At 33.9% G+C, this 12753-nt stretch overlaps 1 protein-coding gene across 4 annotated transcripts in view; it reads right to left on the minus strand.

The window, feature by feature from the left end:
- The window catches only part of LOC143257208 (uncharacterized), an 86826-nt gene that overhangs the window by 52949 nt on the left and 21124 nt on the right, over positions 1–12753 (minus strand). For 3 of the 4 annotated variants that reach the window (XM_076515592.1, XM_076515593.1, XM_076515591.1), the window contains exons 4-7: positions 11902–12028; positions 11575–11703; positions 5466–5561; positions 4829–4965 (exon numbers count right to left, since the gene is read on the minus strand). In XM_076515592.1, the coding sequence (XP_076371707.1) occupies positions 4829–4965; positions 5466–5561; positions 11575–11703; positions 11902–12028 (489 nt within the window). Of the gene's footprint in view, positions 1–4828; positions 4966–5465; positions 5562–6982; positions 7002–11574; positions 11704–11901; positions 12029–12753 lie in introns of those variants that run through there. The other variant, XM_076515594.1, reaches the window with a different exon arrangement.

The following is a 12753-nucleotide window of genomic DNA, read 5'->3' on the forward strand; positions in this document are numbered from 1 at the left end:
ATATGATATACTCCAACACAGTCAAAAATTAAACAGGATACCCTTGAACTCACTCAAACATTAAATAAGATACACTTCAACACAATCAATAATTAAAGAGAATACACATCAACAATCAAAAACTAAATTGAATACACTTCAACAGTCAATAATTAAATAGGATACACTTCAACACAGTCAATAATTAAAGAGGATACACTTCAACAGTCATTAATTAAAAACACAGTCAATAATTAAACAGCACACTATTCAACAGTCAATAACTAAATTGGGTACACTTGAACAGTCAATAATTAAACAGGATACACTTCAATACAATCAATAATTAAACAGCATCCCCTCAACACAATCAATAATTAAATAGGATACACTTCAACAGCCAATAACTAAATTGGATACACTTCAACAGTCAATAATTAAATAGGATACACTTCAACACGGTCAATAACTAAATAGGATACACTTCAACAGCCAATAACTAAATTGAAAACACTTCAACAGTCAATAATTAAATAGGATACACTTCAATAGTCATTAATTAAAAATTCAGTAAATAATTTAACAGCATACTCTTCAAAACACCCAAGAATTAAATAGGATACACTTCAAATCAATCAATAATTAAACAGGATACACTTAAATGGTCAATAACTAAATAGGATACACTTCAACAGCCAATAACTAAATTGAATATACTTCAACAGTCAATAATTAAATAGGATACACTTCAATAGTCATTAATTAAAAACTCAGTAAATAATTTAACAGCATACTCTTCAACAGTCAATAATTAAATAGAATACACTTCAAAACACCCAAGAATTAAATAGGATACACTTCAAATCAATCAATAATTAAACAGGATACACTTAAATGGTCAATAATTAAACAGGATATACTTCAACACAGTCAATAATTAAACAACTTACTCTTCAACAGTCAATAATTAAATAGGATACACTTCAAATCAATCAATAATTAAATAGGATACCCTCAACAATCAAAAACTAAATTGAATACACTTCAACAGTCAATAATTAAATAGAATACACTTCAGCTCAATCAATAATTAAATAGGATACACTTCAACAGCCAATAACTAAATTGGGTACACTTCAACAGCCAATAACTAAATTGAATACACTTCAACAGTCAATAATTAAATAGAATACACTTCAGCTCAATCAATAATTAAATAGGATACACTTCAATAGCCAATAATTAAATAGGATACACTTCAACATAGTCAATAATTAAACAGGATACACTTGAACACAGTCAATAATTAAATAGGATACACTTGAACACAGTCAATAATTAAACAGGATACACCTGAACACAGTCAATAATTAAATAGGATACACTTGAACACAGTCAATAATTAAATAGGATACACTTGAACACAGTCAATAATTAAACAGGATACACCTGAACACAGTCAATAATTAAATAGGATATACTTGGACACAGTCAATAATTAAATAGGATACACTTGAACACAGTCAATAATTAAGCAGGATATACTTGAACACAGTCAATAATTAAATAGGATACACTTGAACACAGTCAATAATTAGGCAGTTCGTAACAATTCGTCACTCTGTTCTGTTACCGTCTGCTATTTAGACAATAATTTGTTTCTGTTAAGGTAGCTAAGCATCAGATCACACCAACTTCGTAGTAATGACAACCTAGGAAACCCGAGAAAAGCGTACCTACGGTACATAAGCTGCATAGAGTAAACCTAAGATGCATACAAGATATTTGAGGTACATACATTCTTTTTAACTACTTGTTAATATTAACTGTGAGTAACTTTCACCTAGACTTTAAGGGAAGAGAAATCTGAGGTTGGAAACTGTACTAGATCAAATGGTCGCTGTATCATAATGTGTACCCTGTGTCAGGAATTCGACAGATTTACAGTTCTGTGTGTTTAGATGGAGTTATAAAACCCAGCCAATCTCAGTTACACAAAGCTATTTAGTCTTAACGTTTATAAATCTGGTTTCTTTTGCTTCATAAATAAAATATTATAATACCGAAGAGTTTTTTCTAGACTATTACTGCCCTCAAACTCAGGAGGGTCACTACTGAAACATAGGGAGCTCAGATAGCTCTCGTGTAGTTTTGCGCGAAATTCCAAAACAAACAAACGGCAACATAGAGGCTATAACTTTCACTATAAGAGCTATCTATGTTCGACATTTTCATTATTTTTTCCATTTTAGTTGCTGCTATGTTTGTCATCAAAGCTCGCATCAGATGAGTCCGCTATCTGTCTATGCCCAAAGATGTAACAAAGCTGCGGGGTTGGTTACAGAATTTCTCTTGAAATAATGGAAAAGTCCTAAACAAAGCCGCGAACGGGATGAAGTTGCACTGGCTCAAGAAAAAATAAGAAAGCCATTACTTCAAGATGAAAGAACCAGTTGTCAGAGATGAAAACAAACTAATCAAACAGATCAAAGTTTGATTATTTTGAAACGAACAAACTATTCTCATTGTATCTTCTTTGCTGTGTTTTCAATCCCAGCGAAATGTTTTCTTTGTTATTTGCAAAGAGAGATTTGACTTTAAAACTCATTAACATGCAAAAAAGTGCTGTTTACTCTTTAAAAAAAGAATGAGATATACAGGTATTGACTATTCACAAAGCAGCGACGACAATGGGTCTTACAAATCAGACGATGTAATGTTATATTTAACTTTGTAACTAGACATATGTATCAATAATACGTTCTCTGAACCAGCTTATAAACGTTTCAAATTGAGTTAGTAGGCTTCTCATTTTATGGTGCTAGAATTGAGGGTTCGATCTCGGAAGGATCACTTTTACTTTTAACAAGAAACAGCCAATTAAATATTCTCACGCCCTGTATTCCACTATTAGTATTTGAATAAAGCCTACAGCTACGAAAAGACTGACAACGTGGCTTGTCACTTCACACGAGTTGAGCCTGTCGTAATAGAACACAAGACAGAGCATGAAAGAATTACACGTAACAAATAAATTATACCAAGACTTTATCAACAGGAACGGCTACAAATCTGTGGGAATTACCGCAGGTCACGTACTGTACGTGTATTTTCATGTGCCACAATAGCAACTCTACATAAATCTCAACTATACGAGCGAATACATTAAATTATTCACTATCAAACGGTACTTCAACCACGGTAATAACTCAATGAACCTTAGGACTATTGCTTTTTCATTACCTTCCTACAAATTATTGATTTTGTTATTACAGACTTCCAACTGATCCAGGAAATATATTGAGATTAAAAACTGTATTCAGTCATATGCAAGTTCTTCGATTAATTAGGTTAATTTTCTTCAGATTAATTAATCAACTTCGCAAGGTAACCGGCAAGTTTACGATGGTTTCTTTACGTTATTTACTGCTAGATGGAAAATTCTAAATTGCATTCTATATAAAAGGAAAAAAAAGGAAAAGACTCATGACTTATATAATATTTTTATTATGTCTTATAAATAGTGCTTATTTAACACAGCGCTATGTCTGAGGAACTTATACCGCTAGAAACAGGGTATCCTCGTGATTCATTGCAAGCAAGATTGTTTAATTGTACGCAAAAGTTTCGGTAAAGTACAATAATTATATCCAGAGTGTTGACCGAATTCTAAGGTACCCGTTTATACCTCGAGAAACATTATGTGTCTACGTCACTGGATGTGGCTGACATACTATTACATATTTTCGTTTACGAAAAACTCGGATATAAGATAATAAAAGAAATGTTAAGACGTCTGAATAAAACTATTTTTATTTTGTGCAACGTTTTTGGGAGATGGATGATCTTCTTCAGGTAACACAGAATGTATTACATTGAAATGAGGCTCAAACCTAATTATTGACGGGTAAGAATACAAAAGTTTCAACGATTTGTTTGTTAGAATTTTGCGCACAGCTAAACGAGAGCTGTCTGCGTTAGCCATCCCTAGTATAGCAGTGTAAGACAAGAAGGAAGGCAGCTGGTCATCACCATTCACCGCAAACTTTTGGTAAAACTCTTTTACCAACAAAATAATGGAATTAACCGGAACCTAATGACGTTCCCACGACTGAAAGCTCGAGCATGTTTGGTGCGACGGGGATTCGATCCCCGCGACCTCAGATTACGAGTCGAGCGCCCTAACTACTGGGTCACTGTAGAATAAACTCTATCAACTGCCCAAATATAACTACTTATTACTACTGAAACAACTAGAAACAATAGGTAAATTTAATTAACCATAATTCATAATAAATTAACGAGAGTACGACAATAAAATATTGTTTAATAAAATCATTACTGGGCCTTTTTTGGTAAAAAGTCTTAAAAAAACAAGAAAGGAAACAGAAACGTTTTTCAATTTTTTGCTAATTTTATGTCCCCCGCTAATACAGCGGTAAGTCTACGGATTTACAATGGTAAAATCAGAGGTTCGATTCCCCTCTGTGGATTCAGCAGATAACCAGATGTGGCTTTGCTGTAAAAAAAAACAAACACACCCGCTAATTTTATTATTATTTATGGAAAAACCAGTTCCATACGTTTTTAATAAATAATATATTTAACAGTTTCGTTTTGACGTTACTTGTTTATTACTGATACATACTCGAGTACACATGTTTTAATGTATAACTTTCTCTGTCCCACTTGCGAAGCGTTAAAAGCTTTATAACTTCATTCTGAAATTTCAGAAAATATCCGCACTCGAGAGTTTTTGGGTTTTTTTACTTTAGTTTAAACATTCCCTACTTTGTGCTGTCCTGATTGTTCTTTAAAAACTCTAGACATTATTGTTTTAGAATCTTACCTTAAAGGGTGCGCTCTTTCCCAGCTTGGAAAAGTATTCGTTGAAAACCTGGAGTGGACTAAAGCCAAGTAAGTTTTGAACGTATGATCTTGTAAGTCCTTGTAGTATTCCCATAGCTGACCAGAAGTTAGCTGACCCTAAAAATACAACATATTAATAAGTTTAAATTTAGTGGCCTTCAACTTAATTTTGAAATTTAGGCCACAACGTAATCGGTCACGTTGTAGTTACTGTATTAATGGTTCAAACGTAGGTGTAATGCTCGCTAAGCCTAATTTCTAATTAATTTGTTGTACGGTAACAGTGTTGTAATTCAGATGTTTGGAAGCTCAGTATTTCCGACGGAAAAAAAACAAAACAAAGAACGAATAAAAAGAGATCTCGTAGCAGCTTGTAAAGATTAATTTTAGTTCAAATTCAAAATTAGGGACGGCTGTAGACAATAAGGAAGGCAAGGCAGCAAGTTAGCAGCACCAACCGCTAACTCTTAGGCTGTTCTTGGCTGATCGTAAATGTTACAACCAGAAAGTGAGAAGCGAACCACGAACCTTCGTGTTCTCTTGCCAAGTACAATAACGCCTGTAAACGCATGTACCACTTTTATTTCATCGAAGAGTGAATAGTTACTCAGACTTACCTTGTACACTATAGTTTCCGTGGACAAACTACAAATGTAAAATCGGATGTCACGAGATGGAATTCTGTGTGTAGCCGATTTTCTTAGAACAAACACCTGTGGGAAGAAATGAATGCTTGATAATTTTAACATACAAGGTATTTGTGACGATAAAGAATAATATTGTATTTTAACTAAAATATAATTTTAATAAGTGTATATGTTTCGGGTTAATAATGATCAGTAACAGCAAGAAGATTGGACGAGTTGAAAAAGTAACACTTTATATAACAACAAAAACGTAAGAGCCGAGACTGTGTACTTGGAACGAGAATACAAAGCAATTAAACTGAACGAAATTCATTCAAAAACCAAGAAAAATGTTCTTTTAAGTTGCATACATACATGTAAGTGGAAAAAGGAACGTGATACCCATCTGAGCCGTACATTAACCGAAACTAAACTTTACCATAAAGATTTTTATAAAATAATTTCTTATCATTCAAATATGTATAAAATATGCCTTTAAACTTCCTTAAAGTCACCATATCTGCTTCCTCTTGGACAATGTATATTAGGTACAAGAATAACGATACATCAACATCAGCAATTCCCTGTACAGTCTTAAACACTTCAGTCAGAGCCCCTCTAACTTTGCTGTTTTCTCAAAATAAAACAGTTTCAGAAACCTTAACCCGTCCTCGAATGACAACTCTTAAAGGTATCATCCTATTAACTACTCCTCTGAACCTTTTACATCAGTTCATTGTCCTTCCCAATGTTAGACAGCTAAGACTGAACTCAATAATCCAAATGTGGCCTAACCAATTATATGTACAATGACATCATAATTCCTTTAGATTTGTATTCAATATTTCTGTATATACAGTCAAAAGTCCTACAACTAGCGACAACATAACCAGAACACCAGCACCCCGCTTTTTCAAACTTACACTCATAATTCAAATTATAGTATCCAGTATACATTACCTTGAACTTATTATAATTAAAAGCCACCTGACATTTATCCTCCCAACTTACAACAATCCAGGTCCTTCTGTAAAGCGAATGTGTGTGTGTGTGTCCATGTATCTATTTATAGCAAAGCCACATCGAGTTATCTGTGGCCACAGAGAGGAATTGAGCCCCTTATTTTAGCGTTGTAAATCCGAAGACTTACCGCTGCCCCAGCGGGGAACCTATACAAATCCCATTTAATACTTTACAATTATATACGTTCCATATTAATAATTATTATGCTGTTTTACGTTAGAAGAACAATATAGATCTGTATTCCTTGAAGAAATAAGTTTCTATTTTGAGAACTCTGTACAATGTAATGCCGTAAAGTAAAGAGAAAATTATAATCCGACAAACTTATAAAAAAAAAAAATTGAGTCGCAGTCTTTCTACGTCACTTGCTGGTGGGCGGAGCAGATACGTTGCCAACGTTACATATCACAATAAAGCTTGAAAAGATCTTTCTAGGTCAAACATATATCTGGGCATGCAGTGTTCATATAATGAGAAGTTCTCACCTAAGTTTTATATATGTGTTAACCCTCTCTTCCCTTACAATATGAATGTTTATGTCTTCTCTGTTACGTTGTATCCTTTCTTCTATTAGAGTACACATGTCTCTGTTATGTTGTATCCTTTCTTCTGTTAGAGCACACGTCTCTCGTTACACTGTATCCTTTCTTCTATTAAAGTACACGTCTCTGTTACGTTGTATCCTTTCTTCTGTTAGAGCACACATCTCTCTGTTACACTGTATCCTTTCTTCTGTTAGAGCACACGTCTCTCTGTTACATTATATCCTTTCTTCTGTTAGAGTACACATGTCTATCTGTTACACTGTATCCTTTCTTCTATTAGAGTACACATGTCTCTGTTACATTGTATCCTCTCTTCTGTTAGAGCACACATGTCTCTGTTACGTTGTATCCTTTCTTCTGTTAGAGCACACATGTCTCTCTGTTACATTGTATCCTTTCCTCTGTTAGAGCACACGTCTCTCTGTTACGTTGTATCCTTTCCTCTGTGAGAGCATACATGTATATCTGTTACAATGTTTCTCTAAATTCTTTCTCTTATAGTATGTATTGCTCAACCTTATGTTACAGCAGATGCATACTTTGTTACCTTATAAAAGAAGTTTAATTACTTGTTGATACAAGGCTTCGTGGCTTCCAGCAAGTTTTAGTATTTCTCTGTTCTGTACAATTTACTGCTATCATGACGCCATCTATTTACTAAGTAGGTTTACATAAAAAGCTACTAGGAGTGACCACGTAAGACTTTGAATAAAACACACATATTATCCTTAGAAATCTTAATAAAAATAGTAATTATTTTCGTTTTAAAAGACAATCAACACAAAAGATCGATATTTCAAACAATATATGTATTATTGTCGGTATTTCAAATAATAATTGTATTATTGGATAAGATAGTCACGTTCTTTTTATGTTTGTCGCGTTCCCCGCAAGGGGCCGGTGTACACCGCAGATGGCCTAACCGTGGCTTTGCTATAAGAAACACACGCACGTTTGTCGTCGGTACTGACAGAGAAGTTCCCCAGTGGCACAGCTGAATGTCTGCGAACTTGAAACGCTAAAAAGTTCGTTTTGATACCAATGATGGGCAGAGCCTAGATAGCTTATTGTGTAGCTTTGTGCTTAATTACAACTAACATCGAATATTTTCTCATTGTGCTTTTGTCAGAAAATAAGATTCAATGGTTAAAATTGATATATGGGCACTAAATCCATCAACTGAAACTAAAAATTCGACAAATTTCTTGTCGATGTATTTATATTTTCAGACAGTCACAGTAGTTGGTTTACATTTATAACCACAGTATAAGCTTAGTGACATATAGGCCTAGTTGTTATGATACTAGCAACTTCTTAATGGTATGTTACTTAATAAATTAAACGTATCAATATTGTTTTAATAAAATTAGATGCATCCTTTCAATTTTCATTAACTGTACAGAATGAGTACAACTTATTTGAGAGATACAGAAATTAAATAAATTTTATGCTTGTCTCATTTTGTCCGTAAATGGGTGATTTACATCTCCCCCTATCCGCCTTTGCAAAACATTGGGTATTCGACTTTTCGTATCGTGCTTGTTGTACACATAAAGCGTCATAGTGGAAAAAGAAAACAATGGCTAAAAACAGCGCAGCGTTGAGTCTGCGCGAGACATCACGTCTTTCCATTGCTCTAGTCTCTTGGCAATATGCCAAGTTATCCAGGAAATTGCTTTATCTGTTATTGTGAACTTCGTTTCTGAATATATACTATGAATTATCAGGCTTCGAACTATATTTCTTTATTTATTTTTCCCTACTAAAACAGTATGAATGTTTACGATACAATGCGCAACAAGAACAAACATTTTTTAAAATAACGATCTTTGAACAACGTAAATAAATCCTTGAACTATAATTTTAACCAATCAAGTAACAGTAATATTGTATATGGCCATACCTGTTTATATACTAAGCCTAAAACAAAATACACAATATCATGAAATATATATACGTCTCCATATTTGTGCGTTCAACTGCACATAACTTGTTTGACATTAAAGTAATGCAAAGAAAAATAATGTAGATTATTTATTTTATTTTTCCAAGTCAGAATTTCGCGCACAGCTAAAGTAGGGTTACTTCTATGTAGCCGTTTCTAATTATGAAAAGCTAGACAAGAAGGTTTGTTTCTTTGTTTGTTTTTGGATTTCGCGCAAAGCTATTCGAGGACTATTTGCGCTAGCCGTCCTTAATTTAGCAGTGTAAGACTAGAGGAACGGCAGCTAGTCGTCACCACCCACCGCCAACTCTTGGGCTACTCTTTTACCAACGAATAGTGAGATTGACCGTCATATTATAACGCCCCCACGGCTGAAAAGGCGAGCATGTTTGGTGCGACGGGGACGCGAACCCGCGACCCTCAGATTACGAGTCGCATGCCGGGCCAAGACAAGAAGGAAGGCAGCTGTTCATCAGCATCCACTTTAAACTCATGGGTTATTTTTGTTCTAATCGAATAATAGATCTGACCATAACTTTTATAATGCACCCATAGCCCCAAAGAGTTTTCGATAACAGGTCATGAATCGTCGAATATTTCTTTTCTAAACAGAAGGATTGCAATCCGAAAATAACCGTTATTTCAGAATACTATCATTTGAAATGCAACTTTTTCAGAATACTATCATTTGAAATGCAACTAAATTGAATTTTCAGAATGTACAATAGTGTTACTTCTACTGACCGATCACAACAGACATTAATGTGACGTACACAGTAGAATTTGTATATTTATAGAATTTCGAAAATAGTATTTACGAAGAAACAAATATTTCATTTTATTATATCGTGATTTTTGTAGACCGACTGCTTTAAAGTATTGGGGTTAGGACAAACCTATTTAGATCCTGTGCTGTCTTCTTGGAGTTTTTTCAATGGTGGTAATATTAGAGTCTTAAGAACATCAGGATGAAAAGGTCAATTTCCCGAGGGAACGTGGCACACTTCCTGTGCTCGTGGAGAAATAAACTAAAAGTGAAGCATTGTACCAGCTTTTAACACCTTGAAAGATTATTTTGTGAAGTGCAAAAAACATTCCTCTGGAGTAGTTATGGAAACGTTCGAGAAAAAAGGTCTAGAATCAGGAAACAGCAGTGAATGTAGAATGATATTCATAATTGAGAAACTTAAGGTTTCGTTTCATTATGCTGTGAGAACTCTATAATTAGTATGTGAACAGTTTATGCGACATAAATCGAGGTTAAAAGTCAAATATTTCTCAATTTGTTGTACTTATGCATTAAACTACTGTATATATCTAATTGTCTGAGTTTTTGAGGGTCAGTGTAGGTAAAGCAAGGTTAAAAGTCAGACATTTTTCCATTTTGTTGGACTTGCGCACTGAGGTACTGTAGTTACCTAACTGCCTAATCTCCTGGGGTCAGGCACCCCAGTGGCAAACCGGACTCAAACTGCTAGAAATCGAGTTTCGATACCCGTGATGGGCAGAGCACAGGATGAAAAGGTCAATTTCCCGAGGGAACGTGACACACTTCCTGCGCTCATGGAGAAAGAAACTAAAAGTGAAGCATTGGACCAGCTTTTCTGTGTAGCTCTGTGCTTAATTTCAAATAATCAATCAATCAATTTGGAGTAGGTGAAAATAAATCAAGGTTAAAGGTCAAATATTCCTCTACTTGTTGTACTTATGCACTAAGCTGCTGTAGATATCTGTCTGAGTTTCTGAGGGTCAATGAAGATAAAGCAAGGTTCAGTGTAAAATTTTACATCATCGTGTTAATAGAAATTTGCTTTTTTTGTAATATTGTCTGAACGTCAACTGAGACAATGAACTTCTAACATACAACTTTCAATAACGTTTTCAAAATTCTTTGTACTGACCATATGGTAAATAGTTTAAAACATTCGATTTCATTTCATATGAGCACATTCGTAAAGATAAACTGATAAAAATTTAGTTAAGTATCTCTGTGGTAAGTTAAACGACTTACACTATTAAAATTTAAGGTTCGAATTCCCGCGGAACACACATGGTTTTCTCTAAAATAATAACATTTCAGAGGTTAAATTGATATAAATGTACTTAAGATGCCAAAAGCTAAAATCACAGAAATTTACTTAAGATGACCACATGATGATATTCAAGTTGACAGCTTGTCTTCATATATTTCTCTACTTTACATATTTCAGAATCCAACAGCATAGAATAAGTGGACCATTATTTCTATTCTATGCATTTAGCGATAACTTTCATTAACTTCTGATCAAAGCAAGCTATCTAAATATATCAAAATTAAAACTAATTCCATCTTTGATATAGGTAACGTAACAAACAATTCTATCTACAGCTAAAAAACATCATAACACAAATTATGATGAGTAGAATGCATTTATATATCAATTGGTACCTTTTCTGTTAGCGACATTTTCGGCCATATTCTCATAAACTGTAATAACAGAATAGCGATTGTTGATTTGTGTTTCACCTATTGTAAAACACGAAACAGCGTTTGAAAATACGTTTAACTTATTGTAAGTGATGTTTATTGGTTAACTTAATAACCAACCTCTCTTTTGAAACGGTTTTCACTGAGACCTGGACCAATCACAAAGGCTTGTTTCATAAGCGGTTCTGTAGACAGCGCCACCTCTCCTAAAATCCCACTATTCACAGGAACATCTCTCCAACAAAGGACCTACAAAAATCAAATTATTTTCAAATTACAATCCACAAGACGCTTCAAAAATCTTCCTCCTATACGACGATAGCGTAAGCCTAAAAACAGATATTACAATGCATTTTGTAATTTATAAAATCCAAAGCTCAAATGTTTTATGTTATGGAAATTTTCAAAGAAAGAAAATCTTTTTGCAACTGACTTTTATCTATTTACCTGTAAATTATATTCGGAAGCCAACTTTTGGAATTCTGTTTGAACCTTATCTACGGAGCTTGACTCCAGAAATAAAATCCCGGTAGCATACTGACCACGAGGTGGCAGCTCGATCTGTTGCTCTTCCCTAAAAACAAAAAATTGAATACTTATTATAGTTCTTCTTCAAAACTGTTATCAATCACAAACTATTATTATGGTATTACTGTTACAGTGCATGTTTTAATGTTCTCATCGTAAACATTACAATATTAAGAACCGAGTTAATTAGTTTCTTATTCGCTTGACAAATATTTTGCTGTACTAACAAAAATGTAAAGTCCAATACAGAAATATGTTTATAAACATGGTATTACAGAATACGTCAATTACATTTCGGATTGCCATATATTCGGTTATATTTTAAAATTATGTACAAATGATGCATTATTAACTTCAGGCCCATCTACCTTCGACAAGTTTGAGAACTTAGAACGTCAAAGATTGGTGATTCGATTCTCAAAACATTTTCTGCTAAACGTCAATTAAAGTGCAGAAAATTTCTTCGTACGTTTGTGAGACTATTTTTGTAGTTACTTATCAGACACGTCATTAAAAAGTAAATCAATATGTAACTTTATTTTCATTATTACGTGAATCGGACTGTATTAAAAAACCAGAAAATATCAGTTTTAACAAAATGAAACGAGTTTTCGTCTTTCCTCACAAACAGTAACAGATGGAGACTTTACGGATATTTCTAAGTTTAGAAGGCGAGAAGGGTAGAGAAAGTTTGGTTTGTTAAGCGCTAAACTACACGGAGAATCGAAACACAAGGATTTAACGTTGAAATCTGCAAACATACTGCTGACC

Source organism: Tachypleus tridentatus, chromosome 7, assembly GCF_004210375.1.
Source record: "Tachypleus tridentatus isolate NWPU-2018 chromosome 7, ASM421037v1, whole genome shotgun sequence".
Classification (NCBI taxonomy): Eukaryota; Metazoa; Arthropoda; class Merostomata; order Xiphosura; family Limulidae; genus Tachypleus; species Tachypleus tridentatus.